Consider the following 26,469-nt stretch of genomic DNA (forward strand, 5'->3'; position numbering starts at 1 on the left):
ACAATTAGCTTTACAATTGAGGCTCCATTCTGAAGCAAGATCGCCATATCTAAACTCTATCACCATAGCAGTTAGTGCTCTAGTATACAGGGCATAAGGTACTGTTTTCTGGATTTCATTCTCTAAAGAAGTAATCGTCCTTGACAAGTGCAGATGAGTGGTAGGACAAGACCCAAACCCACCTCTGTGCTTCATCCATTTGTATACAAAACATTGCATTTTGCTTTGGGCAGACATTAAGTCAATGTTTTTGTTACCTTGTGCCCCTTCACAATGCAATCTATTAAGAATTAAGGAGTCAGTAAATATAATGTAAAGCTTAGACTGAATTCATGTGTGGATTCAGCACATTCAATTTTTGTGTAAGTGCTGTTTATCTTCCTTGAACACACTCTGTTGCAAAACGCATCTGAAGTAAGCAATCTGTATCTATACCTATTTACTTTCTTGCTTACAAGCATCAGCTCCCCCTGCTGTCCATAAAATGCATCATTCTGCAATATGAGAAAGGAGATGCGTTTCTCTTTTTTAACCTGACATGAAGTAGACAGATACCTTCTGAAGTTTTGTGCATGCTGTGCTTTTTTTTTTTCTTGCTGCAACAAGAAAAGCCCTTTAACCTGGCTTCCTTTGAAGAAGTGATTCAGGCAGCTTCATGGCCTCTCAAGGTAAGTGATTATATATAACCTATAAAGACATTATTTACTAAAAAAAAAAAAAAACACCTCAACCCTTTACAATATAACACTCAGCAATTTTGATTAAGCAGGGAAGTAATAATTCTAAAGCACGGTAATTCTTCTCTATGTTGTTCTGGATCCAGAAATTTTTAAGAGACTGACAGCTAATAATTATGCGGAAGCTCACTTTTCCTGTTGATCATGTAATGCCAGTTTTATCTAAACCTGCCTGTTTCTGCCTATGCATGCTATTTATGTGATAATACAAAATGTGGAAAGGTCATCCTTCCATTAAAACGACCATTTAATGGTCATCCTTCCATTAAATGCCCTTCAAACACATTTCACTTTAGAAATATTTCATCCAGAACTACTAATAATTCTGAATATGGTTGACAAAATTCCTACTAACTAAGAAAACTAAATGCACTCAGAATGAACAGTTCTTGTTGAGGTTTTGCCTTAGAACCAGTTAATTTCTCATTAAAAGTGAAAATTGCAGGCAATTAGAAATCCTCTCAATCATCTTCCATCCACTTTTGAAAAAAAAATTAAATGTTACACTTTTAAAAGTGAGGACAAATTCTTTGCTCACACTTTCTAATGTACTTCTTTAAATAGAAGAGGCGTTAGAATTTGGCACTCAGGCTTTCAGAGTGTACTGAGAAGTTCTCACCCACGCTTGAATTTTTTCCCCTCAGAAAATGCTGAGGGGAAAAAAACGCTCCTTTCATATTCTTCAGGACTGAGTCATTATTATGGCTCTCTTTATTTTATTACATCAACCATGTGATTGAGTTAAGTTGTGCAAACTGATGTAGTTCCTTTAAAAGTCAATTCCTTCATCTATAAAATGGAGGAAAGAATTGCCAGGCTCACATTGGTGAGTGAAGACAAAAACCTGTTAAAGTACTTTGCAAAAATAAAGGTGCCATTTGAATGATATGGGCTAGTATGAGGTAAGATTTCAGAGGAGATAATACAATCATTTCTAATAGCATTTCTAATAACTTTCTAATCATTTCTAATAGCATTTCTAATAACTTTCTAATAGCAAAGAAGCATGAACCATATGCTGTAATCCTAAACAGAGTTACTGCCTTCCAAATCCATTCACGTCAATGAGCATAGTTACAACTGATGAAATGAACACACATCTTAGCAGCAGTCAGACGGTCAAATAAAAGCTATGCTTATATCATGCACTTTATTTACAGTGAGGTGTATTTTAAGTGTATGGAAAACTGAAATAAGATCCGGAGTGCCACCATAATGAATGCAAAAGATAATGCTCACACTCTCCAGAATTCTTTCCATGAATATTTAGTACACCTGCCGCTCAGTTTTCTAAGTCTGACTTAAAAGACAGACTTCAATCTTCCCTCCCCCTGTCTCAAAAATTACTCTCACACTTGGCCCATAAAACTTCATGGCATTTCGTGTAACATGAGTTTCAGCAACAACAGGGCTCTGTGAGGTAAAATGATGCAAGAGAACATATGAAATATTTATGACCCAGTTATACATTTTTAAAAGCCAGATAGAAATTCAAAGAGATTCCTTCTCCTTCCTGTGGTCCTAGGCTTTGAAGGAAAGCTGTGGCTGCAATGATAAATTAAGATCAAAATTTGATTACATGAGGATACAGCCAGGCTCACATTCAAATAACGCTTGTTTTTCAAGCCCACAAGAGCAGAATAGAACACTTCATGGCCACATCCAATGGGTCAAACATAGATGGGCCATTTCCAGATGGCTGACTTGCACCCAGGATGTCATGCCATGTTTCGGATTGTGCTGGGGAAAATGCGAAATATCGCATTTTGTCGTGCAAGTTTTGCGCGACGTTGCGCAAAACTTGTGCGAGAAAACGCGATATTTCGCATTTTCCCCGGCAAGATCCAAAACGTGGTGTGACGTCCCGGGTGCAGGTCAGCCGTCTGGGAACAGCCATGGTCTTTCCAAAATGGGGTATCTGACCTCTTCGGAGGTCACAGACATCCTGAGAAAGTGTCAGGGGTATGGAGGGCTTAACAGGGGAGGAAGGAAGGAAGAGTTGCAGCTACCTTTGCTTTCCTGTGACTTGAGAGGGAATCTCCAGAGACGGAAGGCTTGAGAGTGTAGAAATCCTTAATGGGTTTGCAGGGTGCCATGCAGGGTAGAGTGATAGGCTTGCATTCTCTTAACAGAGGGGGAAATGGGGTGCAGCAAGAAACACGTGGGTGTACTTAGGGGTACCACTGGGATAGAACTAAATCTTCTCCTGGTAACTAAGGATGAAATCTCTGTTCAGTCTGAAATGGGATTACCAACTGTTAGCAGGGGTCTTCCATGCTTAAATAAAAATGGATCACTCGCCAACTCTCTCAAGAATATTTTACGCATGCAGGTTTTCATAGCTTTCCACATAGCTGTGTCCTCCTGACCCTTCATAAGCCAGTATCTATTGTTGCAAATGATTTCAGAAAGGGGTTGAACCTGCTGGGGAATGGGAGGAAGCCATAATGGATTTACATGCAGAAGACCATTGTATGGTAAGGAGATAGTGAATCTTTACAGAACTCTATGAATTCCCTCTGTGTACCCTCTTTCACTTCATCCCAAGCATCAGACCTGCACTGCCAATTGCAGCCGATTAGTGCTTACTAGTCAGAGACAAAGCTGAAGGCAGTCAACATTCTGCCAGTGGGAAAGCTTCCCATAAACAGGTGCTGGAGCTTGCACGCACTTAGGGGGCAGCAAGTTTTAAAAAGCTAGGCAAGCCTCAAGGTCTTCGTATCTTGCTTGTCAAGCAGGAGATACACAGATGAAATTTACCTTGTGGAGTGACATCTCAAGGAAACAGTCAGGGATCCCCTTTTGCAGAAGAGAGATGTAGTAAGCCTATCTTTACTTAATTGGCATTGTTGTGTAACCACACCACCCTGCTTATATAACATCTTGTTAAATCTTAATAAACACCATTGCCAAAGCAATCTTGTTCTCTTCTTGGGTGTCCTATGAACCTAAAAGCATGATCTAGCAGGCCCTGACTCTAAAGTGAGACAGGGGCAGTTGCATGCTTCTATTCTGTCCTTGTCCGTCTTGCTTGGTTTTATCTATGTGCTTTGGGTTCCTGGCCACACAAATACATTCATACACAATTCCTGCACTGCTTTTGCCATACCCAGTCCCCTTTTCCTCCCCATCCATTTGCCCAACACAACTGAGAGAGAAAAAAACATTGATCCTTACAGAACAGGTGACTTGGCTTTGATTGTCTTCTTGATCCTTTGGGGGAAGGGAGATGCACTCAAAACTGAACTGCAAACAAATGACCAACATGATCATATCAGGTGCTCATCTCAACAGAAAATGGGTAGTGCAAAGCAAATTTGATTTCAAAATACTTCTTTTGCAAAATCAAATCAGATAATCCCTGCTGATAACTCTGTTTGGAACTGAGGTTGCAGTTTCTTTAGCGCCACCCCTTCATCTACATAGCTCACCCTGGATTGTGTGTGATGCTAATCTGAGGCAGTCTTGAAAATGCTGCAGTGTGCCACAGCAGGACACAAGGAGAGGGAGTTGGATCCTACCATGCAATAGCAAAAGGGAAATTTTACTTAATGCCTTTCTGTTCATGCAAGACATTGCAGAAGAGCTACTGTAAGATCAAGAGCTGATTGTTCATCTCCAGTCTGTGTTGCTGTGTACAAAAATCAAAGGGCAAAAGACTATTTGATGCAGCTATTACAATCCAATTGGAAATATGACATAACTTGGCCAAAGAAGGTAGTTAATTCCTGGAGGCTGAAATACGTCATGCTATGTCTTGTGTAAGATGGGATATGGTCATGTTGATTTGGCGCAAGGGCTAATTGCAAGGGCTTTCTTGGGGTTCTGTTTGTGCAAGCCTTCAGCAGTGCTTTTTGGGCATATCTGGGAAGTCATGTGACTCCTTGCCAGGACCACTTCTTATCCAGATACCCTCTTTTAATGTGCAGATAGATGCATATCCCCTCATTCTTGGCATCTTAAAGCCAAGAGATTTTAGAGGTGCCTTTCCTATACTTCTGGCCATAATGTATGCCAAAGGCTCTTGAGGGGTGCACACTTTACTGATCTCAGTAGAGGGCCACACAATGCTGAAGAATAAGTTTTCATGAACTAACACTCACTTCATCATAGGGTTGTCAGGTCCCTTGAGTCCCCTGGTGGGAGTTTGGGAGCCTGGCACTTACTCCTTGCCGGCTTCTTAGTCTTGTTCTGCGCATAGCGTGAGCGCACTTCCGGTGTGTCCAGGAAGTGACATCATCACATGGGTCAACGGGCAGCCTGGGAGTGTTCCTGTGCTCACCAAAGGGCTGAATCGCCCCCCACAGGCCCAATTCAGCCTGAAACAGACCCATTGTGGGGCTGAATTGCCCCCCCCCGGCTCAATTCAGCATGAAATGGGCCTGTTGCAGGGCACAGAAGCTTGCCACAGTGGGTCACGGGGGCACGCCATGACAGGACGTGGGGGCGTACTATGCCACCTGGGGGGTGCCGTGCCACCAGGGGGTGCCCTGGAGGGCATGCCAGCCCCCGCTGGCCAGGTAAGTAGGTGCGGGAGGAGGAGGTGGGAGCAGGGGATCCCCTGCCCCCTGAGGGGGATGGCAAGCCTACTTCATCAGATGTTTGAAGTGAAAGGTTGGTCAACAGAGGGAAAGAAAAATGATAAAGATAGTTTAAAAGGCCATAATAATGAAGAGGTATAGGGCTAGATCCAGCAGAAGATTTCTGTGGATAAAAGGGGAGGGGATCTTCAGTGATTCCCTCTCCCATTGCAGACTTCTGACTCCCCATCATGCCTTTCCTTGGGGTTTCCTGTACCTGAGGGGCAGCATTTTGATGGAAATTTGGGTCTGCAGTAGGATGGGGAGGTGAGAAATGGAAATCCGTTCCCTCATTGGCGAGAAGGTTTGACCCAAGAACTGAGGTAACTCCTGTTCTGAATGGGGTTGTGCTCTGCCTAAAGGAGCAGGTTCATCGTTTGGGGGTGCTGCTGGACCAGGGACTCCTGCTGGATAAACAAGTGGCTGTGCTGGCTAGGGGTGCCCTTCACCAGCTGATCATCCAGATCACCTAGTAACATCTAGATTAGATGTGCTGTATGTGGGGCTGCCCTTGAAGACTATCCAGAAGATGTGATTGGTACAGAATACTATGGCCAGAGTATTGACTGAAATGTGTTGTATTGACCATATTGTTCATCTTGTTCCATCTGCACTTACTTCCAATTTGTTTCTGGGCTCAGTTCAAGGTGCTGGTATTGTTCTTTAAAGCCCTATGTGGTTTAGGGCCAACATACCTGAAGGACCACCTTCTCCCATATGAACCTACCTGTACACTCTCATCAGCTTCAGAGGTTGTCATCTCAGGCTAAATGGGTAACAACCCAAGAAAGGGCCTTCTTGGTTGTGGTGCCAAAACTTTGGAACGTTCTCTTGAGGCAGATTTATTGGTCTCCTGCTATCATTGTCTTATGCCAATGAGTAAAGACTTTTCTGTTTTGTTTGATGTAACCCAAATGACTTATTAGCCCGCCTCCTTGGTTGTTGTTGTTGTTATTTGTTTGTCTTATGTTTTTTATTGAATTGTTTAAATATTTTATATTTATTTATATTTATTTTAAATGCTGTTTTAATATCTTAAATGCTTTAATGTTGATTTTTTTTATTTTTATTTTATCATATTTATATACCACCCTTCCTGTGAACAGGCTCAGAGCAGTGCACAATAATAAAATACAGAGTTACAAAATTAACAGCATAAAATAGAGCCCTGGGGTGGAAGGACAGCATAGAAATGTTTATAAATAAATACGTAAGGAAATCAAGATAAGCACGGGAACCATTTTCAATAGCTGCGATTGGCTAGAACCAATTCACCTACTGGACAATTTTAATGGACAAAAGCAACCCCATTTCTTGTTTATTTCATGCAGATATTCCAGGCCAAATTCATAAACCCATAGAGGACCCTCTTCCTGGCTTTCCAGATCCTGCAGAGCAACTTAAACCTTCAGAGGCAACCACCATCTGTAAACAAGCACTACCAGCTGCCAGTTTGCCTCCTGGTTTGGAATACCTACGCCAGGTCTTATCGTTTTCCAAATACTTTGAAGATTCTATTATATGTATTACCGGGCCCCATCTTATATTTACTTACAATTTACCCAAATAATTTCCTGTGGTTTTACTCTCTTGTAATTCTGCAAAATAGATGCATTCATTTATTTGCTCATTTCCTCTAGGATTTACCCTGGAGTTGGAAAGAAGATAGAAGCAGGGGGGCAATTTTGATTTCAATGGGTTTAGATTGGAATAACTTTGCTTAGGATTGCACAGCAAGTTATCTAAAGCTAAGGCAAAACTTCATCTTGACAGTTTCTTCGGGACTTAAAGCCTGGCTTTCATTTGGAGGAAACTGATGTGTGTTTTTTTTTCTTCCTATAAACCTGTCAGCGTGTCACTAGTTTAGACCAATCAATAGATTTGAACTTAGGCTGTTGAGACTGTTGTGCCCTTAGTAATGTGCTGAGTGTGAGAGTGGTAGGCTTTGATGATACAGAAATTTCAACCATGCTCAATTAGCATATCAGACAGGCTTACTTTAAATGCTGAAGACTCCTTTCTGGTGGAAACCCACATAATCTATTATCTGTATTTTAATAACACTTGATCATCAATAGACATGACAGACTATAAAATATGATTTTATAAGCTGTTTAAGCTAAACAACTCACTAGATGTCTTGGAAAGTTAATTACTCAGGATCAAATTTCAAATTAGCCACCATAAACTTAAACATGGCTAAGACTAGAGGTGGGCACAGACTGGAAAATGGACCAACATTTTACATGGACTTGGCTGGTTCAGCGTTCGCAAGCCAATGGGTCATAGGATGCACCTTTTTTCACAGACGCGACAAACTTTGGCCAGTCTGTCGGTCCATTGGTCCATGAAACCAGACATCCCAGCGCTGAGCAATCAGTTCCTTAGGCAATGTAGGAGCTGCCTGCAGACCTTCTGCAGCCCTCGAAACATACCAATCTTAGTCCTGAAAACCTTGACAGGCAGATCTGGCTGCCAACCAGAGAGCTCCCATTATACTCTATGTGAGCATTTAGTATATAAGACACAGTGCGGAGCTGCAGTTTCACTTTCCAGCCCTCAGTTACCGAGTGAGGAACTGCTTGCTGTTATTTTTGCATTGCATGTCACGAGAGGGAGGCTCGGGCTTGTGCTGCAGCAAGGGAGGAAGCTTATTGGGTTTCCTCAGCTGAGAGCTCAATCTTCTGTTTATTACTTTTTTCTTTCAGTTATTTGCTTGTGGGGTGATGGGCTAGCCTAAGAATTTTGTCTTTAAGGAACATAGATTTTTATTTTTTATAAACCTTTCCGCTTACAAGCTTCATTCCTGTACAGTGCAAAATTGTAATGTTATAAAATTGTAAAGTTACAATTTTAATAGTTGCATAATAAACATTCAGAACAGTATAACTTTATAAACATTCTAACTCTTTAAGGACTCTGTCCCACCCCAGTTTCAGGGCGGCAGTCAGGCTCTGACTGGGACCAAGCTTGTTGGGTTTCCTCGGCTGAGGGCTCCATCTTCTGTCTCATTTTTTCCCCTTTTCAATTCTTATTTGTGGTGTTGGGCTAGGGCTCTGCCCCAACCCAGTTTCAGGGCTTCAGTCAGGCTCTGGGACCAAGTTTATTGGGCTCCTTCAGGGCTCACTCTTCTGTCTCATTTTTCCCCTTTAAATTTTTATTTGATTTGGGGGTATTGGGCTAGGGAAATGCATAGCTTGCTCCCCCTCTTGAAAGTCTTCTAAGGGCCTCTTGCTCCTAGAGACAGCCACCCCCCCCACACATACACACCAGTGCAGTTCTGTACCCCCTCGCGGAGGTCCGGCGTCCTCCATTGGCGGAGCTCCTCCTTATGGAATGCAATCCTGTTGTGCAATGGAGACCTGTCGATGCCTGGCTGTCTGCATCTGCCTCCTCCCATTTTTTGTCTGTCCCTCACAAAATCTTCACTTTCATCCTCCTTTCCACATCTCTTCCCTCAAGATCTCTCTCCCCCCCCCCCCCCGCAAGAGTCCTGTCCTTTTGTCTCCCTATGCCCAGGTCTACCTCCTCATGATCTGTTCTCCCTCCCAGAGTTGGTGCTTCCAGCCTCCCCTCGACCAGCCCATTGGGGAGTTTTCAGTTCCCCCAAGGAGACTCTCCTTCCCCCCAGAATTAACCTCCCCTCATAGATCACCTCTGTCCTTCCCTGTACAGGTATATTCCTGTCTCCTCAAAGAACATCTACTCCTTCTTCCCAAATTTAACCTTCTCTCATAAATTGTCTCTGTCCTCGTGTCCTTTAAAAGAATATTCCTCCTGTTGTCTCCCCAAAAACATCTCCTTGACTCTCCCCTCAAAGAGTACTTCTCTCCCTCCCCATTCCTGTCCCAAGGCAGGTTTTCTGCTCCCAGGAACCATCATTCCACTCTGGTGGCCATCATTCCATTCTCAGAGGATGATTCTCCAACTCCATCCCATGTTTTCATTGCAACGTTTTTCGTGCTGCAAGCCAATGCAAGTCAATTGTCGTTTGCGGCTCCTATCCTATGTACTGGAAGTTTCCCAGCAGTGGCCACTTTGGAGGTCTGTACTCAGACATCCAAACTGCAATCTTGGCTGGAGAAGAGCCTGCTGAAATCTTGCTGAGAGTTTGGCATCTATGAGTGTGAAGGGGGCAGTTCCAGGGCCCCCAGAAATGATGGACCAAAGACCAACAAACTGGTCCATGGACCCGGGCAGGTCTGTAAGTGGTCCATGGTCCGTGAAAATCGACGGACCATGAACCAACAGTCTGTGTTTTTTTCCTGGTCTGTACCCACCTCTAGTTCAGACTGCTGAGTTGAAAAACACTTAGCTATTGGATTAGGCCCTTGAGTTTGTATGGACTGAACCTATTTGGCCCGATTTGGTAAGTTGTAAAAATGGCTTTCTGGATTTTTATCTACCTAACTCTAAGGAGTTGAGGGTGATATACATATTTCTTCATTCTGCATTTTAGCCACTATTAAACTGAGAAAGAATGGCTGGACTTGGTTTACTTCCAATTAAACTCTAAACATGTATACTTGCAAATAAGTCCCATTCAGTTCAACAGGACTAGCGCCCTAGTAAGTACGTTTAGGACTGCATCCTAAGAAAGCCTCATAACTGATTGTGGTTTAAACCAAACGTTCTCCAGATAATAGCCATTTTCACATCTTAACTGCCACACAAAATCGCGCAAAACTCACAGAACAAAGGCGTCTTTATGGCATGATTTTCCGTCATGACTCCGTTTTGTGGCACGATGACATCAGAAATCGTGCCATGAAATGGAGTCTTGACAGGAAATCGAGCCATGAAGACTCTGACATTCCATGAGTTTTGTGCAATTTTGCGTGGCAGTTAAGACGTGTGAAAACAGCCCTAGTCCCACACACCAATCACTGTACCACTCTGACTTTATATCACTTGACTGATTATCATAGGCTCTGTAAGAGTCACACAGTGGGAGCAAATTGGACCATGGAAGCCATTTTATAAATTTCTATAAAACTTTCCTAATTGTGAATGTGTATTGTTTGAGCCAGGAACAAAACAAATTCTGGGTACCATTTTATTGCTGTCATGCTATTCACACAAAGGACCGACTTATTCTATCTGTTGAAGGCTCTGATTTGTAGATTCAAAGAAGAAAGCTTTGAGGTTTTCTAAAAGGCAACACTTTTGATTTATAGCTGGACATAGCTCTGGTGAAATCAAACCTAAATTATGAAGCCTTAGAACTCCTGTCACACCACTGCCATACTTAGATCTAAAGGTCCTTTGCTTGGGCATATCTTTTCTGATCAAACACTTCCAAATGCTTCATGAAGATTGTTAATAGAAAGCCTATTCAACAATAAGGCCAGAGCGGCTTCACAAAGCAAGTTTTATAACTGCATTTGGAGTTTGCCCCAGTTCCCTCTTCTCCCTGTCTTTCTTCTTATCATGAAATAAAGGAGGAAGCTCCAGATAATCAGAGGGGCAGATCTGACATTGTCGAAGGTGATCATACCAATGTCAGTATTAGGAGACAGACTTCTGATCTATGCGAACAGGCCTCTGATTCTTAATCGTGTGGTTTAATGTTAAAGTTCTATAAAGTGGAGATGCAGTGAATTTCTTGTCTGAGCCATCATGGTTCAAAGAGTTACATTTTTATCTGGCTACGAAGCCCCTAAAATCTTTATAACCCTTCTGCTGACGTGACTTGTGGAATCCAAACTTCGGATTAGTCAAGAACTCTGGACTATGCTTTAGTATAATGGTTACGTGATCGGACTGTGAACCAGCACTCTGCTGCTTTGAATCCCACTGCTGCCATGAGCCCAGCAAGTGGCCTTGGGTAAGCCACTCCTCTCAGCCCCACCTCCCCAGCTGTATTGTGGGGATAATGATTTGATTTGATTTGATTTGATTTGATTTGATTTGATTTGATTTGATTTGATTTGATTTGATTTGATTTGATTTGATTTGATTTGATTTGATTTGTAGTCCGCCCTCCCCACAAGCGGGCTCAGAGCGGATAGAAAACATAATAAAGTATAAAAATATAAAAACTTGGTAGCAATCAATAAATACATTATTCAAAACATCCTGATGCAGCACCTTATTGCAGCACTCTGAGTGGAGCACTAATCTGTCTAGAAAAGAAGAATATAAGAGCAGTGCTATTGTTATATTATTATTAGTCAGTTCAATAAATGTGATTGCAGTGTAATAGCCTTTACTCACCTGCTTTCCAAATGAAATTGAACTAGATTTTGTAAAGCACATATCCTCCATGACGTACCATTCTTAACATTTGAGATTCCTTTCTTAAATACCTCTATCAATTAAACTTGGAACCACACCAGTAATGTATGTTCATTTTGTTGCATGGTCAGGATTGAACTGAGCACTAGATTAAAGAGAAAATAAAATTTTATCCACGTCAGATAGAATAGAGATTCTGAGATGTTTCTTATCCTTGTTAGCATATTACATAAGTCACTGCCACAAACATACTGTGATCACACAACTGTTTTTGGACTGTTTCCCTTACCTGATTTCCATCAGCTTGCAGTCTGAACAATATCCCTGGACACAGAAGACTACACTATGTGTCTATGTGTCACAGGAGACTAAACTATGATTTTTTTTCTGCTACACTTTGAAAAGCAGTTTAAAATATCTTCAATGTCCCACAATTCTTATATTGTTTATTTACTTTTATTTCTGTACAGCTGGACCAGATAATAATTCACCAACAAGTGGAGCTTCTTCAAGGTATTGTACTTCAAAGTTCCACCATTCTTGGGGTGGAGGCTAGGATCTATGGCTCAGTTCAGACATAAAGCAAAACCATGGTTTAATTAAACAAGCTAGTGTGATTATCTGAATGCAAGCCACTTCACTAACTGCGGTTACTTGGGTATAAAGGTGGGCATGGTGGGGAAAATGCCATGGACTGCTGGCCCATGGTCCTTCGATTTTTACGTTCCATGGACCACGAACTTTTCACAGACCAGCCCAGGTTATGGACCAGTTCATCAGTCTGTGGTCCGTCACTTTAAGGGGCCCTAGGACTGCCCATTTTGCAAACAGAGATGCCAAACTCACAGCAACACTTCAGCAGACTCTTCTCCAGCCACTCTCCAAGTTTGGCCATGATTGCATTTCGGAGGTCCAAATTACAGGCCCCCAAAGCAGCCAACCCCAGGAAACTTCCAGTAGATACGGAGTCACAAATGCCAATTGACTTGCATTGGCTTGCAACACCAAAAAGTTGCAATGAAGCAAAATCAAACAGAAAAGGGTGGAGGAAGAGCCCCCTCACTCACCACACAGACACCTTCCCATCCATTGCCTAAGGAATTAATTCTTGCTCCTTGCTTGCATAGAGCTGAATGGGAGCTCTCTGGTTGGCAGGCAGAGCTGACTATCAAGGTTTTGAGGACTAAGATTGGTGTTCCCATGGCTGCAGAACGCCCAGCCCTCCATTGTCTAGGGAATTAATTCTTGCTCCTTGCTCACATAGAGCAGAATGGAAGCTCTCTGGCAGAGCTGCCTATCGAGTTTTTATGCCTGCAGAAGGTCTGCGGACATCCCATCCATTGCCTAGGGAATTGATAGATTGGAACCAGGATGTCTGGACTCACGGACCATGGACTGATGGACCAGCCCAAACAGACCAAAGTTCATGAAAAAGGTGAGTCTCTCGACCCATATGTTCATGAACCACGAACCGGGCTGGACCATGTCAAAATTAGGTTCGTTTTCCAGACCACGCCTCCTCTACTTGGGAACCATCAAGCTAGGATCTGTTAATTAACAACAGTTATTCTTAACTATGGTTTCTCATGATGTCTGAATGTAAACATGCTGGCTCAATTCGGGCTTAAGACTAGCTTGTTTTCTAATAATAATAACATTCGATTTATATACCGCCCTTCATGACAACTTAACACCCACTCAGAATGGTTTACAAAGTATGTTATTATTATCCCCACAACAAACATCCTGTGAAGTGGGTGGGGCTAAGAGAGCTCTGGAAGAGCTGTGACTGACCCAAGGTCACCCAGCTAGCTACAAGTGGAGGAATGGAGAATCAAACCCGGTTCTGCAGGTTAGAGTCCTGGCACTCTTAACTAGAGATGGGCACGATCCGCATTACTATAAAAAAACCCCACGATAATGGTGATCGCGCGATCATGACCCGGCGGATTGTGATTGTCCATGGCCAATGATCCAGTGATTGGGAGAGGCCTGGATCATTGCGTTCAGGCTTGGATCGGGGATCCAGACACTCAGGTGCCAGCAATCTATTCCCCTGGCAACGGAGCCAGGGGAAAGCCTGAGCTCTGTTTGCCCTCCTTCTGTCACCCTGGAAACTCGAATGGAAGCCCAGCTTTCCTTGATCAGCAGGGCTTCCTTCCAACCATGGAGCAGCAAAGCAGTCACAAGTTGGGAGAAGACACCCAGGGGAGGGAGGGGGAAGGGGGTGTTCTGTAGCCATGGGCACTCCAATCTCATCCATGCAAACCCTGATAGGCAGCTCTGATGGCCAAACAAAGACCTTCCGTGTTGCTGAATGGGACCTGAGGGGAGGCGGCTCGTCGTCGCCTCCCCGTGCCCACCAGGCCCAGTGGCCACCACCACCACCCACCTTCCCACATAGCTGGGAATAGCAGCGCAGCCCGCTTTGGCCTCCATGATCCATGATCCATGATCCACGGCTCGGGAATGGGAGATGATCGGTGTGGATAGTTAATTCGGGATCATCGCCGGCGCCGATCCACGATTAGCTGGATCGTTAATTTTTTGGGGATCGTGCCCATCTCTAACCACTATACCAAACTGGCTTCTAGTGACATGTGCCAAAGATTCAGAGAAAACACAATGAAATTACCATTTTTTCAAGGCCAGTCAGGATTGGAATGAATAGCTGTGATCTGAACAAAGTAGCCACAGTTTAAAATAAACTATAGTTTTGAGTTATGTCTGAATCTGTTCTGTAGCTTAATGTTGGCAAATAATAAGTCCAGCTCATCCAAAGAACTTTTAAACACATGCTTAACTTCTCTGCTGACATCTTTTAACTTTGGCTGGATTCCACCTCAAACAAGCTAACAGCCCATATAATTACAAAATGATAGCATTTTAAAAATATCTAATAGTTGCAGGAGTATTATTAATTAAAATGTAGCACTGAGTCAAAAAGGTTATCAGATGCATCTCTGTCCCATTATAATGATGCAAAATACATTTCTGCATGTTTGGTTTTATTTAGTTATACTTGGCACTGAGACCTGCAGCAAGTATGAGATAAAAAACCACATGGGACAAAGAGTTTACTTTGCAGTAGAGGAAAATGGTTGCTTTGATCGTAACTTCTGCTCACCTTTACGGTCCTTCACCATAAGAATTACAGACAACGCTGGTCAAGAAGTTATCACTGTAAACAGACCCTTAAGATGTAACAGCTGCTGGTTTCCATGTTATCTGCAAGAGGTTAGTAAATCACTGTAATACTACCTTTCAACTTGGACTATACCTTGCAAAGGATATGAAAGTACTACTTTGGGGAAGAAGGCGATCGTTTTATATTTTATATGTTGAAGCTCATGAGAAAAGAGCTGTTTATGTAAACATTCACAGAACTTAAACAACGTTTACTGAGTTGCCATACAGAACAGTGGGCCTTCCCCCTGACAAATAACTGCTGCCTTCATGAGGCAATGCAAGAACGAGCATGTGCAAAATATTGCCAATCTGAACAGTTCACCCACCTTTCCTGTTAAAAGACATAAGGTTATGTGAGCTTGATAGGGCAAGAACAGAAGTCACTCTTCCCTGTTAACCTCTTTTGTTAGTAGAACAAACTTTTAAAAATAAAAATTTACCCAACATGGAGGTGGAGGAAATAAAATCCCCATGAGGCAGTGAGATAATAGCCATGTGTTAATTCATTTAAATTCATACTGCCTTTAGCAGTAATCAGGGGTCATTTCGTAGAAAAAGAGCTGGAAGAACTCATTAGCGTAACTCATTAGCATATGCCATGCTCCTTGACATCACTGGAAGTGTGTCATTAGCATAACTCATTTACATGTGCCACACCCCCTGACATCACCTATCCTGGCTGTTTTGGACCCAATCCTGGCCATTCAGGGCCAAAATTGGGCCCAAAATGGCAAAAAGAGGCTGAAAATGGCAGAAAAGGGGCCCAAAATGGTCAGAATCGGGCTGCTGCTGAGCGGGACAGTGATCTACCACCCATCAGAGGCCCAATTCAGGCCATTTTGGCCCCAATCCAGGCCGAAACGGGCTCAAAATGGCTGAGTCAGGTGGGTGGGGCCATCTGTCATGTGACCTCTTTGGGGAACTACCAGAACTGCATTCCTGTGCATTCCCCCTCAAAATGAGCCCTGGCAGTAATGAAGACCAAGTCAAGGATCTGTGGGAAAGCAGAATGAGATCATGCAGGTACTACACACAGAGACACACATATACATGTTTGGATGGTGGTAACTAGTTTATTGAATTAGTTGTGCTGATCACAATTGGTGAACGGACTGCAAGCTGAACCGGTCAGTGATGGAGACTTCAGGTTTCAGACTGTTCACGTTTTTAATGCTCCCATACATAAAAGCTCCCTGCAAATAAAAACCAGCACACCTAGCCTAGCCTTTTGTAATCTGGCACAAGCTCCATTTACAGGAATTGTTAGTATAGAGTACACTGAAAAATATAATCCCTCCACGTCTGACTGAAATGGTACCGTCCATTCTACTATCTCAACACTCTGCCACCTCATTCTCTTGTATGTTACACCTAGGCTTAAATACAAGAACAACAGAATGCAAGGGGTGGTGGTGAAGAGAACAGGAAAATGATTACTGCTTTCTAAAACACTACAATAATGGCTTGGTCATACATACATCAAATAATTATCCCCTGAGATGATTGGCAAATATATTTATTCTGTATAAAGCCAACTGGGAGGAGGGCCCAGACAAAATTTTCTGCTCTTGGAAGAAACTTCCGTCAGAGGAACAGAACTTCCCTGCTTACCCGCTTCTTCAGCAGCCCACTGATCTTCCCAAAATGCTGCTCTTGGAGGGAGAGGGGACCCTCAGGAATCACATATGGGGACAATTTTTGAAGGGGCTGCAGCAGTAAAGGGGAAATGGTGGAAATTGTGCCTCTTCTTCAGTGAGTGGAAAATTAAGTCTGGATCCAGTCCTGGTCCAGGCGTTTGCTCACCTCTCTCAAAGGATGCAGGAGGCCATGAGTTCAAGAATGACCACTTTGAAAGCTGGGTGGGTTTTTGGGGGGGGGGGGGTTCAATTCCATTACTTTTCCAAAGGGAAAAAATTCTCCTGACAGATCCTTTTTTTCTAAAAAAGGAGCAAGTGACAAGGTCAAAGAGGAGTAATGAATGAATGATAGGGACAGGATTGGCACTGAGTAGGGAAGGAGGCCCAGGCAGCCCTGACTGCTCTTCCTAGAAAGAAGCTTAGGAAGTTCAGCTAATTGTGGAGAAGAAGGCGAGAACTGTAGCTGGTCAGTAGCAGAACAGGTCCCAGTGGGTGAGGCATGGTCAGGGGCGGCGCCAGGGTTTCTAGCACCCGAGACTGCCCCTACATGCGCGCACAGAGTACGCATGCATGCTCACACACCCTGGACTGCATGATGATGTCACTGATTGCGAAGTCATCATGCAGCAAGCTAGCCCCAATGGCCAGTGGGCAACTGGGATGGCACGCGGAGGCTGCTCGTGCTCCCAGACAGGCGCGGTGGGTGGCTGGGGAGGTACATGTGCATCCTCCCAGCCCTCCTGCTCTGTCATTCTGCACACCGCCCCAGACGTCCGCCACGCCTGGCCCACAGCTGCTGCACCTGGCCAGGGGCGTGTGTTGGCGGCGATGGCAGTGCAGGGTGGGAGGGCTGGCAGGCTTCAGCAGCTGCTGGCCAGGCATGGCAGGTGGCCAGGGTGGTGCACAAGTGGCTTCCCATCCCTCCTGCTCAGCTTCCAGCGCTGCCAATGCCAGCTTCACGGTGCATTCCGCCACCCCCAGTGCCCCCTCCAGCGCCCCCTCCGGCACCTCAGCGCTCAAGGTGGGGGCCTGACCTGCCTCAATGGGCGTGCTGGCCCTGGGCATGGTGCTTGACTTCTGTGGTGAGGGAGAAGGAAGGTAATGACAGGCAGTGAGTGTTCGTATGTGAACATGTGGAGAATTGGAAGCAATCAGAAAATGAGTAATTTCATCTGTAGCAGAAAGTAGGCAGCACACATGCACACCCAGTGGCTCTCACTGGATATGCGTGTTTGGGTTTTCGTAGCTTTGGATTTAGATTGTGTACTTCAAAGGATTCCTTTGATTTTTGCAACTCATTCCTGCCATCTCACTTCATCTGCTTTCACGCCCAGCATCAAATAAAAGTCCAATGGCACCTTAATAACTAACAATATTTACTTCAATATGAGTTTTTGCGAATCACTGCTCACTTCTTTAGATATGTATGGAAATCAACCTGAGAATCCTTCTTATGGGGTAGGTTACAAAGGCCGGAAGGAGAAGGTAGAAGGATAATTCCATCATGAGTTCTTTCAAGTGTAGATTTATGGCACAGCTAGATGTGACAGCAACCCTACTCTAGCCCATGGCTGTTTTGGCACTTGAAAAGGCATGGCTAATGTTGCCGTTCCCCCTGTAGAGGTGGGAGATTCCCTATTCCCACCCTCCACCTGCTGCCACCACTCATTTACCCAGCAAGTGCTAGCAAGCCTGCATGATGACTTCCTAGAAGTGATGTCATTGTGCCACACCAGGAGTGCTCCTATGCATTTCTGGGCCTGAGCAATGATGTTACTGCCTGGGATTGACATCATCATACTGCCCCAGGAGCATGCATGTGCAAGGAGGAAGAATAAGATGAATGCCAGGTCCCTCCCACCGGGAGGGTAAGGGGATCTGGCAACTAGACATGGGCATGAATGGAAAAAAAACCCAAACAAGCTGTTCATTGTTTGTGGCCCCTTAAATATCCCTTTAAACTATCAGCTGGCAGGTGGCAGGGGAGATTCCCTGAGAGATTGCACCCCAGGAAAGGCAGGATCCATGTGTCCCCCCCTTTGCTGTCATTTTCTCTTCACAGTGGCAAAAATGGTACTCTCTGGTGGAAGGCAGCTACTTTGAGGGGTTACAAACTGATCTTCCCAATGTCCAATACCCATTGTATTTGCAGGGGACATAGTACTCACTGTCCTCCGAAGACCCCCCAAGTTTCAGAGAGATTGCACCCCGGGAAGGACACGATCCATGGGTAATTTCCTTTGTTGTAATTTTCTCTTCACAGTGGCAAAAATGGGACTCTCTGGTGGAAGCTACTTTGAGGGGTTACAAACTGACCTTCCCAATGTCCAATACCCACCAAATTTGCAGGGAACATAGTCCTCACTGTCCTCCAAAGATCCCCCAAGTTTTAGAGATTACACCCCAGGAAAGGCACGATCCATGTGTCCCCCCCTTTGCTGTCATTTTCTCTTCACAGTGGCAAAAATGGTATTCTCTGGTGGAAGGCAGCTACTTTGAGGGGTTACAAACTGATCTTCCCAATGTCCAATACCCATTGTATTTGCAGGGGACATAGTACTCACTGTCCTCCGAAGACCCCCCAAGTTTCAGAGAGATTGCACCCCGGGAAGGACACGATCCATGGGTAATTTCCTTTGTTGTAATTTTCTCTTCACAGTGGCAAAAATGGGACTCTCTGGTGGAAGCTACTTTGAGGGGTTACAAACTGACCTTCCCAATGTCCAATACCCACCAAATTTGCAGGGAACATAGTCCTCACTGTCCTCCAAAGATCCCCCAAGTTTTAGAGATTACACCCCAGGAAAGGCACGATCCATGGGTCTCCCCCTTTGTTGTCATTTTCTCTTCACAGTGGCAAAAACGGGACTCTCTGCTGGAAGTACTTTGAAGGGTTAAAGCCAGAAGGAAAGCCAGAAGGAGTTCAGACAGAGTTCAGTCCCTGCCGTTGCCAGGGGAATTGATTGAAAGGCCCCAGACTGTCTGGCTTGACGAATAGCTGACAAAGGCAACGAAGGAGGCGTGCAACGACCATCACGAACAGCTTGTTCACGAATAAACGAACAGGCTGTTCGTGAGTTTTCCATTCATAATGCCTTTCATGCCCATATCTACTGGCAACCCTTGGCATAGCAGGGGGAGATGGTATGACACAAGAGCACTTTGTCTGGATATGCAGCAGGCCTTATCAGTATCAGATCCTTGTGGCATTTTTAAACTCTCTAATATAGCAGCGGTATCCCCAGGATGCCATCATGTCTAGTTATGTCCTCCAACTCTAGGAAAACAAGATTAAATCTCTAAAAATTGTTTCAGTTTTGTGTATTTTGTTCCAAATGTTGTTGATTTCATCAGAAATACTCCAGATGATTACAAAGGGAAGATCAAAGAAAAGGAAGTAGTTCTTCTGTTGGCAGCTCTATCGCCACAATGAACTCTAGAGGTTTATGCAGAGAAGCATCTTGTTGCCAGCATAGCATTTGCCATACCTGGAACCCAGCACTTTCAAATGTGTTTGCAGGTGTGGATGCTCCAGTAATGTTGTTTGTGGGATGGGAATCTCTACCATCCTGATTAGAGTGTATTTGTTTGTTTTGGGAACTTTTATGTCTCTTCCCCAGAACCAACTTTACAGGGCTCACAACTAAAACGATAAAACCAAACTATCCAATAAAACAAGTCAATGAAAAACATGTCAGGGCATAAGAGCAGCATGGTGCCTTAAGATCTGGGAGTTCTCAATCCTGAATAGAATCTCCTCCTAGTTCATAATTATAGACAATCCATTTTACACAACTAATTTCACAAATAGATGGTTACCTTTTTTTAAATCTAAGGAGCACATCCCAAAAAGGCCTTGGAAATACTATTCCATTTTAGTTTATTAAATAGTGAAATCAAGTTTATTTTAAATATTTCACTGACTGAGCACCCAGTTTCTATATGATGTGAATACATAAATGCTCACTGATCCAAGTATGCATAGTTTGTAACAATACTGGTTATTATTATTGTTATTTATCTTTCCATCACAGTTAATTAGCTCTTCTATTCATGTTCTTTATAATGTGTTGCTACAGTTGTTATCATTATTATCCATAAATATTGTCAATAAATAGGTTTTTTTAAGAGCAGTCCAAAACGGTACTGATAAAACAGTCCTCAGACACAGAGCTGGATCTGGGTGGGGATATTTGGATGTGTATCAATCACAAACAATTCAGTTGTGGATAGACTGCACTTGAAGACAGCTGAACATCCCCTTTAGCCGCAGTCATTCACAGGACAGATCCTATGGGGAAATCTCCTGGCAGTTTAAAGAATAATTTGGAAGGGGGGAATTTGGGCTTGCAGCAAGCGTGCCCGAAGTCATTCATTTTCCAAGGCAGATGCATTCCTACAATTTCAGAGATTCTTGGTGTGAAGGCCCAGGTCCAATTGTACCCCTCTTGTTCCCCAGCAAAATTTCCAGGCTGAGTGGGTAAGTTCACTAGCAGATAGACAGTAAACATGTGCAGCTCACAGGGCCAGTTTGGGGGGGGGGGCTGTGTTACCCAAAGAGGCAGTCTCCTAATTAATTGGGAGAAATTAGCTTAAAGGAGACAAAGCGAGAGGGGGTAACTAGGATTCTCCACCAATATTTATGGGGATTTTTCCCTTAAGAGAACTCTTGAAATAAACTAGCCAGATGTTCAACCAGAAAGGTTTTTATAAAAAGAGAAATGAAAGGGCAGGCATACAATTATAAACATAACACATGCAAGGCTAGCTAAGAAGAAATCCGGGAGGAAAGGGGAGAAAGCACCTGTAGTCACAGCAGCCCACACTTCCTGCATATCCTTTCCCCAATGGTGTTAGGTGGTAGGTGCAGGTAGAAGTGCCACTGCCATGACCTCCAGAAATGCTGATGCTTTTTGGTTCACTCACATGCTCTTTTCCAGTGCTGCTAGGCAACATGTGCAGATGGGGTGATAAAGCACATATAAACAGGAAGGGTGTGAGTGCAGGCATTAGAGGAGATGTGTGAGTAGGCTGTCAGCAGCAGTGGGACCAACCAGAAGCCATGAGCCCAGGCAGCTGCCGCACCTTGCCATGTGCTGAAGCCAGCCCTGGCAGCTCCCTGCCAGTTTTAGCTGGATTTGAGGTCTTAAAGCAGGATTTCTTCATAATTTAGTGGCTCTTCCCTTATGTGAAGAGTTTATTGTTGTTGTAGCTATAGCCCAAACCATACCAGCATAAACACCATTTAACAATATGCCATATCAAAAGAGTTAAATCACTTCTTAGTCTTTTGGCTACGATCAAGTATAGTATTTTCCTTTATTTACTGATCCCATCCAGCCCTTCCCCTTTCATCAATTTGGTACCCAATTTGGTATTTACAAATAAGAGAAATGGTTATGATAACTATAATGTTTAAACATAAGCAAAATAGAAATGTCTTTGTCTACATCTACAGTCAAAATTCTGGCACAGCAGTGACAACCAATGGAAAAAAAGGAAGCCATAGTAGTTGCTACTTGAAATAAAATTAGGAACTAAATTTCGCTGAAGATATTAACTAAATAAAAATATTATTTGGTATGACATTGTTTATGTTTCAGATGTGTTGTTATTCTTTGCAAGCCACATGTCATATGATGACATTTTTGACTGTCCAATAGTTAGAAGTTCAGTCTCCTCCTGGGACCACAGTTGGCTACGTGATACAAAAATGGGACCCCTTTCTGCCAAAATTCACTATCAGGAATGAGAGCAACGAAGATGTGCTGAAGATCATAGGCCCTTATGCAACATGTGGTTGCTTTGGAGACGTTGATTTTGAGGTATTTTTGATATGCTATTTTGAATGATATTATCTCTGTCTGTAGCTTTATATTCCATTGTCCACATAAATGGCAACTGCAAGACAAGAATGTGAAAATTGCACCCAATTCTTATGATGCACAACCCATACCAATGTACACACCATATCATCAGAACTGTCAGGTCTAATTGTACCAATCACCTGTTTGAATGAGCAATACACCACTGTCCCAGCACACCGAATCCTTGGTGGGGTTTTCTTTCCCTTTTTTAGTACTGCTGCCACCAACTGCCTATTCTAGGCATTTCTCACCAAGAGGACCTGAGCTCCCAGCTTTCCTTCTTGCATTGCTATTCTAAGGAAAGCTGGAAAGAATGAATGCAGGAAGGAAATGCCCCATCTTGTGTATGAATTTCCTGCTACCTGGCAACTGATAAACATGGGGACAGCTTACTGCACTTCCACTGACCTGAGGAATTAGCAACTGGCAATTGACATGTATTTTCCGAGTCGAATTGTGAAATTCAGAAAGTATATCGTGGTGTTGATGATATCATCAAGAAATGATGGGTTTCCAAAGGCGTCTGTAGTGAGGTTCCCAAAATCTACCCAAGATCCCCCCAATTCCCTTTACCTGACTATTGCTATGTTAGTAACTCTTCCCTCCTTCCTTTCTCTGATGCCTTGAACACTGCTTGAACAGTGTCCCAAATGCAAGGAAGACTGGGTAATATAGCTACTCATGGTGCCTTATATCCAGGAAGGGAAGCACTCTGGGAAAATTACACTACTCGATTGCATTTTTGATGCTTTGGACTTTGCCGTAACAGAATTCAGTGCTCTGGAAAGAGGCAAGAGCTTGTGTCAACGCCACAGCAATAGTTGTAGCATCAATAAGTAAGCAGAATAGTGGGACTTTATTACAATGAGACAAAGAACTTTGGAAGGTGACATGTTCACATCAAGTCAGAGGCAAGCATTACAGGCATTTTATATGCTGCCTTCATAGACTTTTCCTACGCATTTGATTCCATATCTAGAAGCCATCTGTGGGCTAAATTGAAACAAACCACAACTGACAGGAGATTGTTGTGGTTAATTAAACATCTTTATACTGATTCTACTGCCCAAGTGCGGTGTAATAGTGAAGGTCACTTAACTGCTCCCTTCCCCATCATCCGAGGGGTCCAGCAGGGATGCCTCTAGCACCATCTTTATTTAGTTGGTATCTGTCTAATCTGCCAGGATTTTTGACTGATTCTTCTCTCCACCCACCTAAATGACTGCATGTCCCAGTTCCTCTTTTACTTTATGCAGATGATTCAGTCTTACTTTCCTGTACCTGGATCAGTCTTCTTCAGGCTTTGAAAAGTTTTCATTTTTATTGTCTGCATGAGGAATTATCTATTAATTTTCCTAAAACTAAAATGATTAACTTTGCACCTCATTCTTTGACTGAAAGAGAGACATGGATATTTATTGGGTGGAAGATCTCGCAGGTTTCTTCTTTTAGGTATTTGGGCACCTCATTTCAGTCTACCTTGTCCTGGAGATGTCATAAACAATTGGTCACTCAGAAATCTTTGGCTACGTTGAAGGCAATTTTGCATTTCTTTTTTTTCCCTAATGGGGCACATTATATTCCAGCTGCTATTAGAGTTTTTAACTCAGTGGTGATCTTAGAACTTTTATATGGTGTCCCTATATGGATCTTCTGTAGCTGATTCTATAAACAGAGTACAGTCTTCATTCCTTTGGCCAATTAGAGGGCTTCCAAGGTGCATTTCGTCATCAGCCCTTTGCTCTAAATTTGGTCTTAGCTCTATAGAAGTCCACGTCTGGGTACAACAACCCTTTCATTTTTGGTTTCATCTATGTTTTGAGGTCTCCAAGAGAAGCTTGGAAAAGCTAACCCTCAGGGACTTTTATAAGCCTCCATGGCTTAAGATTTTTGATCAGAAGCCATCTCTTATAAATCTTAAGGTGGAGGATATTTCTTCTTTCTCAGTAAATCAATAAAAAAAGCATGTGGCCAAATTGATTTATCCCAGAGATAAGAGCTATGCCCATTTTGATGCCTGAAGGACATGCTCTCTGCTTGCCTTGGGCCTTCTAATGGTACACCTTTTTCTTATTTAGACTCCTTAGTTTGCCCAAAGTTACATAGAACTTCTATGCATTCACTATTCAACTGCCTCTTTTCAATAGTATTATTGGGTCGCCTGTTAAGGATCACCTTTTCATATCGGTTATGATGACCCTGTGCCCTCCAATCAGTCAACTCTCTTCTACATATTCTCTTGCAATGTCCTTACATGTTTTAGTTTAGGCTAAAATGGATTATGCCACTCCTTGATAAATGGACTATGCTTCCTCTAGCAACTTTAGAGCAAAAAGTTCCATTCCTCTTAGAGAATTCTGAACCTAAATGTACTTATTTTGTTGCTCGAATTCCAGAGGCTTCAGAGAAATGCCAACGGGAAGTGTTTTTAGATACGGGTTTTATTTAAGTTTTTTAGTTTTATTGCTCAAGACGTTGGTCTAAGAACAGGAGGATGAAAAGAACAGACTTCCATTATTTGTATTTTGTATAAGGAAATTATGAACTTCAGAGCCTTCTTCACTGTTTTCAATCCATTTATTTTTTGTGTTTAGAAATTGTGTCTAATTCTACCATATTTACTGGTGGCTGTAAAAACTGTGAACAAATCCTGGGTTTCAGAATGAAGGAAAACAGAGTAGCAAATTGTTTCTATTTCAGAAATTTGAAGAGATTTAGTGTCATGGGCCCAAATAGTAATCATAATGATCAGGTCAATTATATTCAGAGGGTGCTAGACTTCTGCTGCTGTAATTTCATTTTCAACCTCAATTAATATTCACTTTGTATTCATTACAGCACAATCCATTGCATGTATATCAGAAGTAAGTAGAGACAAACATAGTTTAGGATTCTATGAACCAAGAGGTACCCACTTGCACCTAGAAACCCAAGCAGCAGTAGCAGTGCTGAAACAGACATAGCTGGCGATGAGGCAGAGAGGGGAATAATAAGATGTCCCCTCTTTCTGCAGATCCCATTTCTTTTGTATTAGTCTTAATTCCATTTATTTGGATCTCCAAGTATTTGGGGAATGTTTACAATATATATTTTCCTCCCCCCCCCTATTCTGCAGGTAAAATCTCTAAATGAGATGTCTACCATTGGCAAGATTTCCAAGTATTGGTCTGGTTTTGTCAATAACATCTTTACCAATACAGCCAACTTTGGTATCCAGGTTCCTGTAGATCTGGATGTAAAAATCAAAGCAGTAATGATTGGTGCTTGCTTCCTTCTAGTAAGTATATCCTCATTAAAAATAATCCATAAGAGCATAAGAGCCTGCTGGATCAGAACAGCGGTCCATTGAGTCCAGCTCCCGGAGTGGTGTGATGATGTCACTTTCAGGAAGTGATATCATTTCTCAGGGGCTGGGATAACTCCCGTTCTTCACAGCAGGCCTGATTTGACCCATTTGAGGCCCAAATCAGCCCACTGCGAAGCATAAGAGTGTTCCTGGGGCTGTGTGATGATATTACTCCTGGGACTGATGTCATACTGCCCCGGGCGCACATTCATGAGGCCTATTCCCCTGCCTTTTCCTCCCACCAGTCAAGTGAATGATGGTTGGGGATACAGGGTGGGAGCAGGGGATTCCATGGCCTCACTGGGGGACTTGGAATTCCTAGGTGTATCATTTCCTTTTTAAAAAATCTGAGTTGTGGTATTAACAAAGTTATTCAATGGCCACAATATCAATAAAAATCTGGAATTTGAAAGACTTTCACCTCCTGTTTGTAGAAAGATGGACACGACCATAAGGAAAACTTCGAAGGGTTAGCAGATTGGTTTTGATGGCAGACTTCATATTTTCCAATGTGAGGAACACACTCCAGTATTTCACAGAACTGGGATAATTGGGCTTGCCTCTTGATGGATCCCATGCTGTGACCAAATCTAAAATAGTGATTCAGTTTTTATTCCACCTCTTTATTCCAACATGGCTTAAAATAACATTATCCTGAAATTTAAAGCTCTCTGATTTCCTACACAAAACCTTCCTTGATGAGAGATGCTAAGCCCAAGAACTGTTGCATAATGAAAGAAAAGACTTTGGTGAAATAAAACCGTACAAGTCAGTCTTTTGATATTAATTGTTGCCTTTTTGTATCTTCCTCCTCATTCACGGTTTATTTATTTGTAGGACTTAATGTTCTTTGAGAACTCCTTAGATGGATTGTAA

At 43.0% G+C, this 26,469-nt stretch overlaps 1 protein-coding gene across 1 annotated transcript; it reads left to right on the top strand.

The window, feature by feature from the left end:
- Positions 1-655: 655 nt before the first annotated feature.
- Positions 656-26,469, top strand: LOC129332402 (phospholipid scramblase family member 5-like). The gene is made up of 7 exons (XM_054983499.1): positions 656-668; positions 6,649-6,800; positions 12,025-12,067; positions 14,571-14,791; positions 22,044-22,205; positions 25,363-25,524; positions 26,431-26,469. Exons 1-7 carry the CDS (start codon positions 656-658, stop codon positions 26,467-26,469), a joined length of 792 nt encoding a protein of 263 aa, XP_054839474.1.

Source organism: Eublepharis macularius, chromosome 6 (assembly GCF_028583425.1).
Source record: "Eublepharis macularius isolate TG4126 chromosome 6, MPM_Emac_v1.0, whole genome shotgun sequence".
Lineage (NCBI taxonomy): Eukaryota > Metazoa > Chordata > Lepidosauria > Squamata > Eublepharidae > Eublepharis > Eublepharis macularius.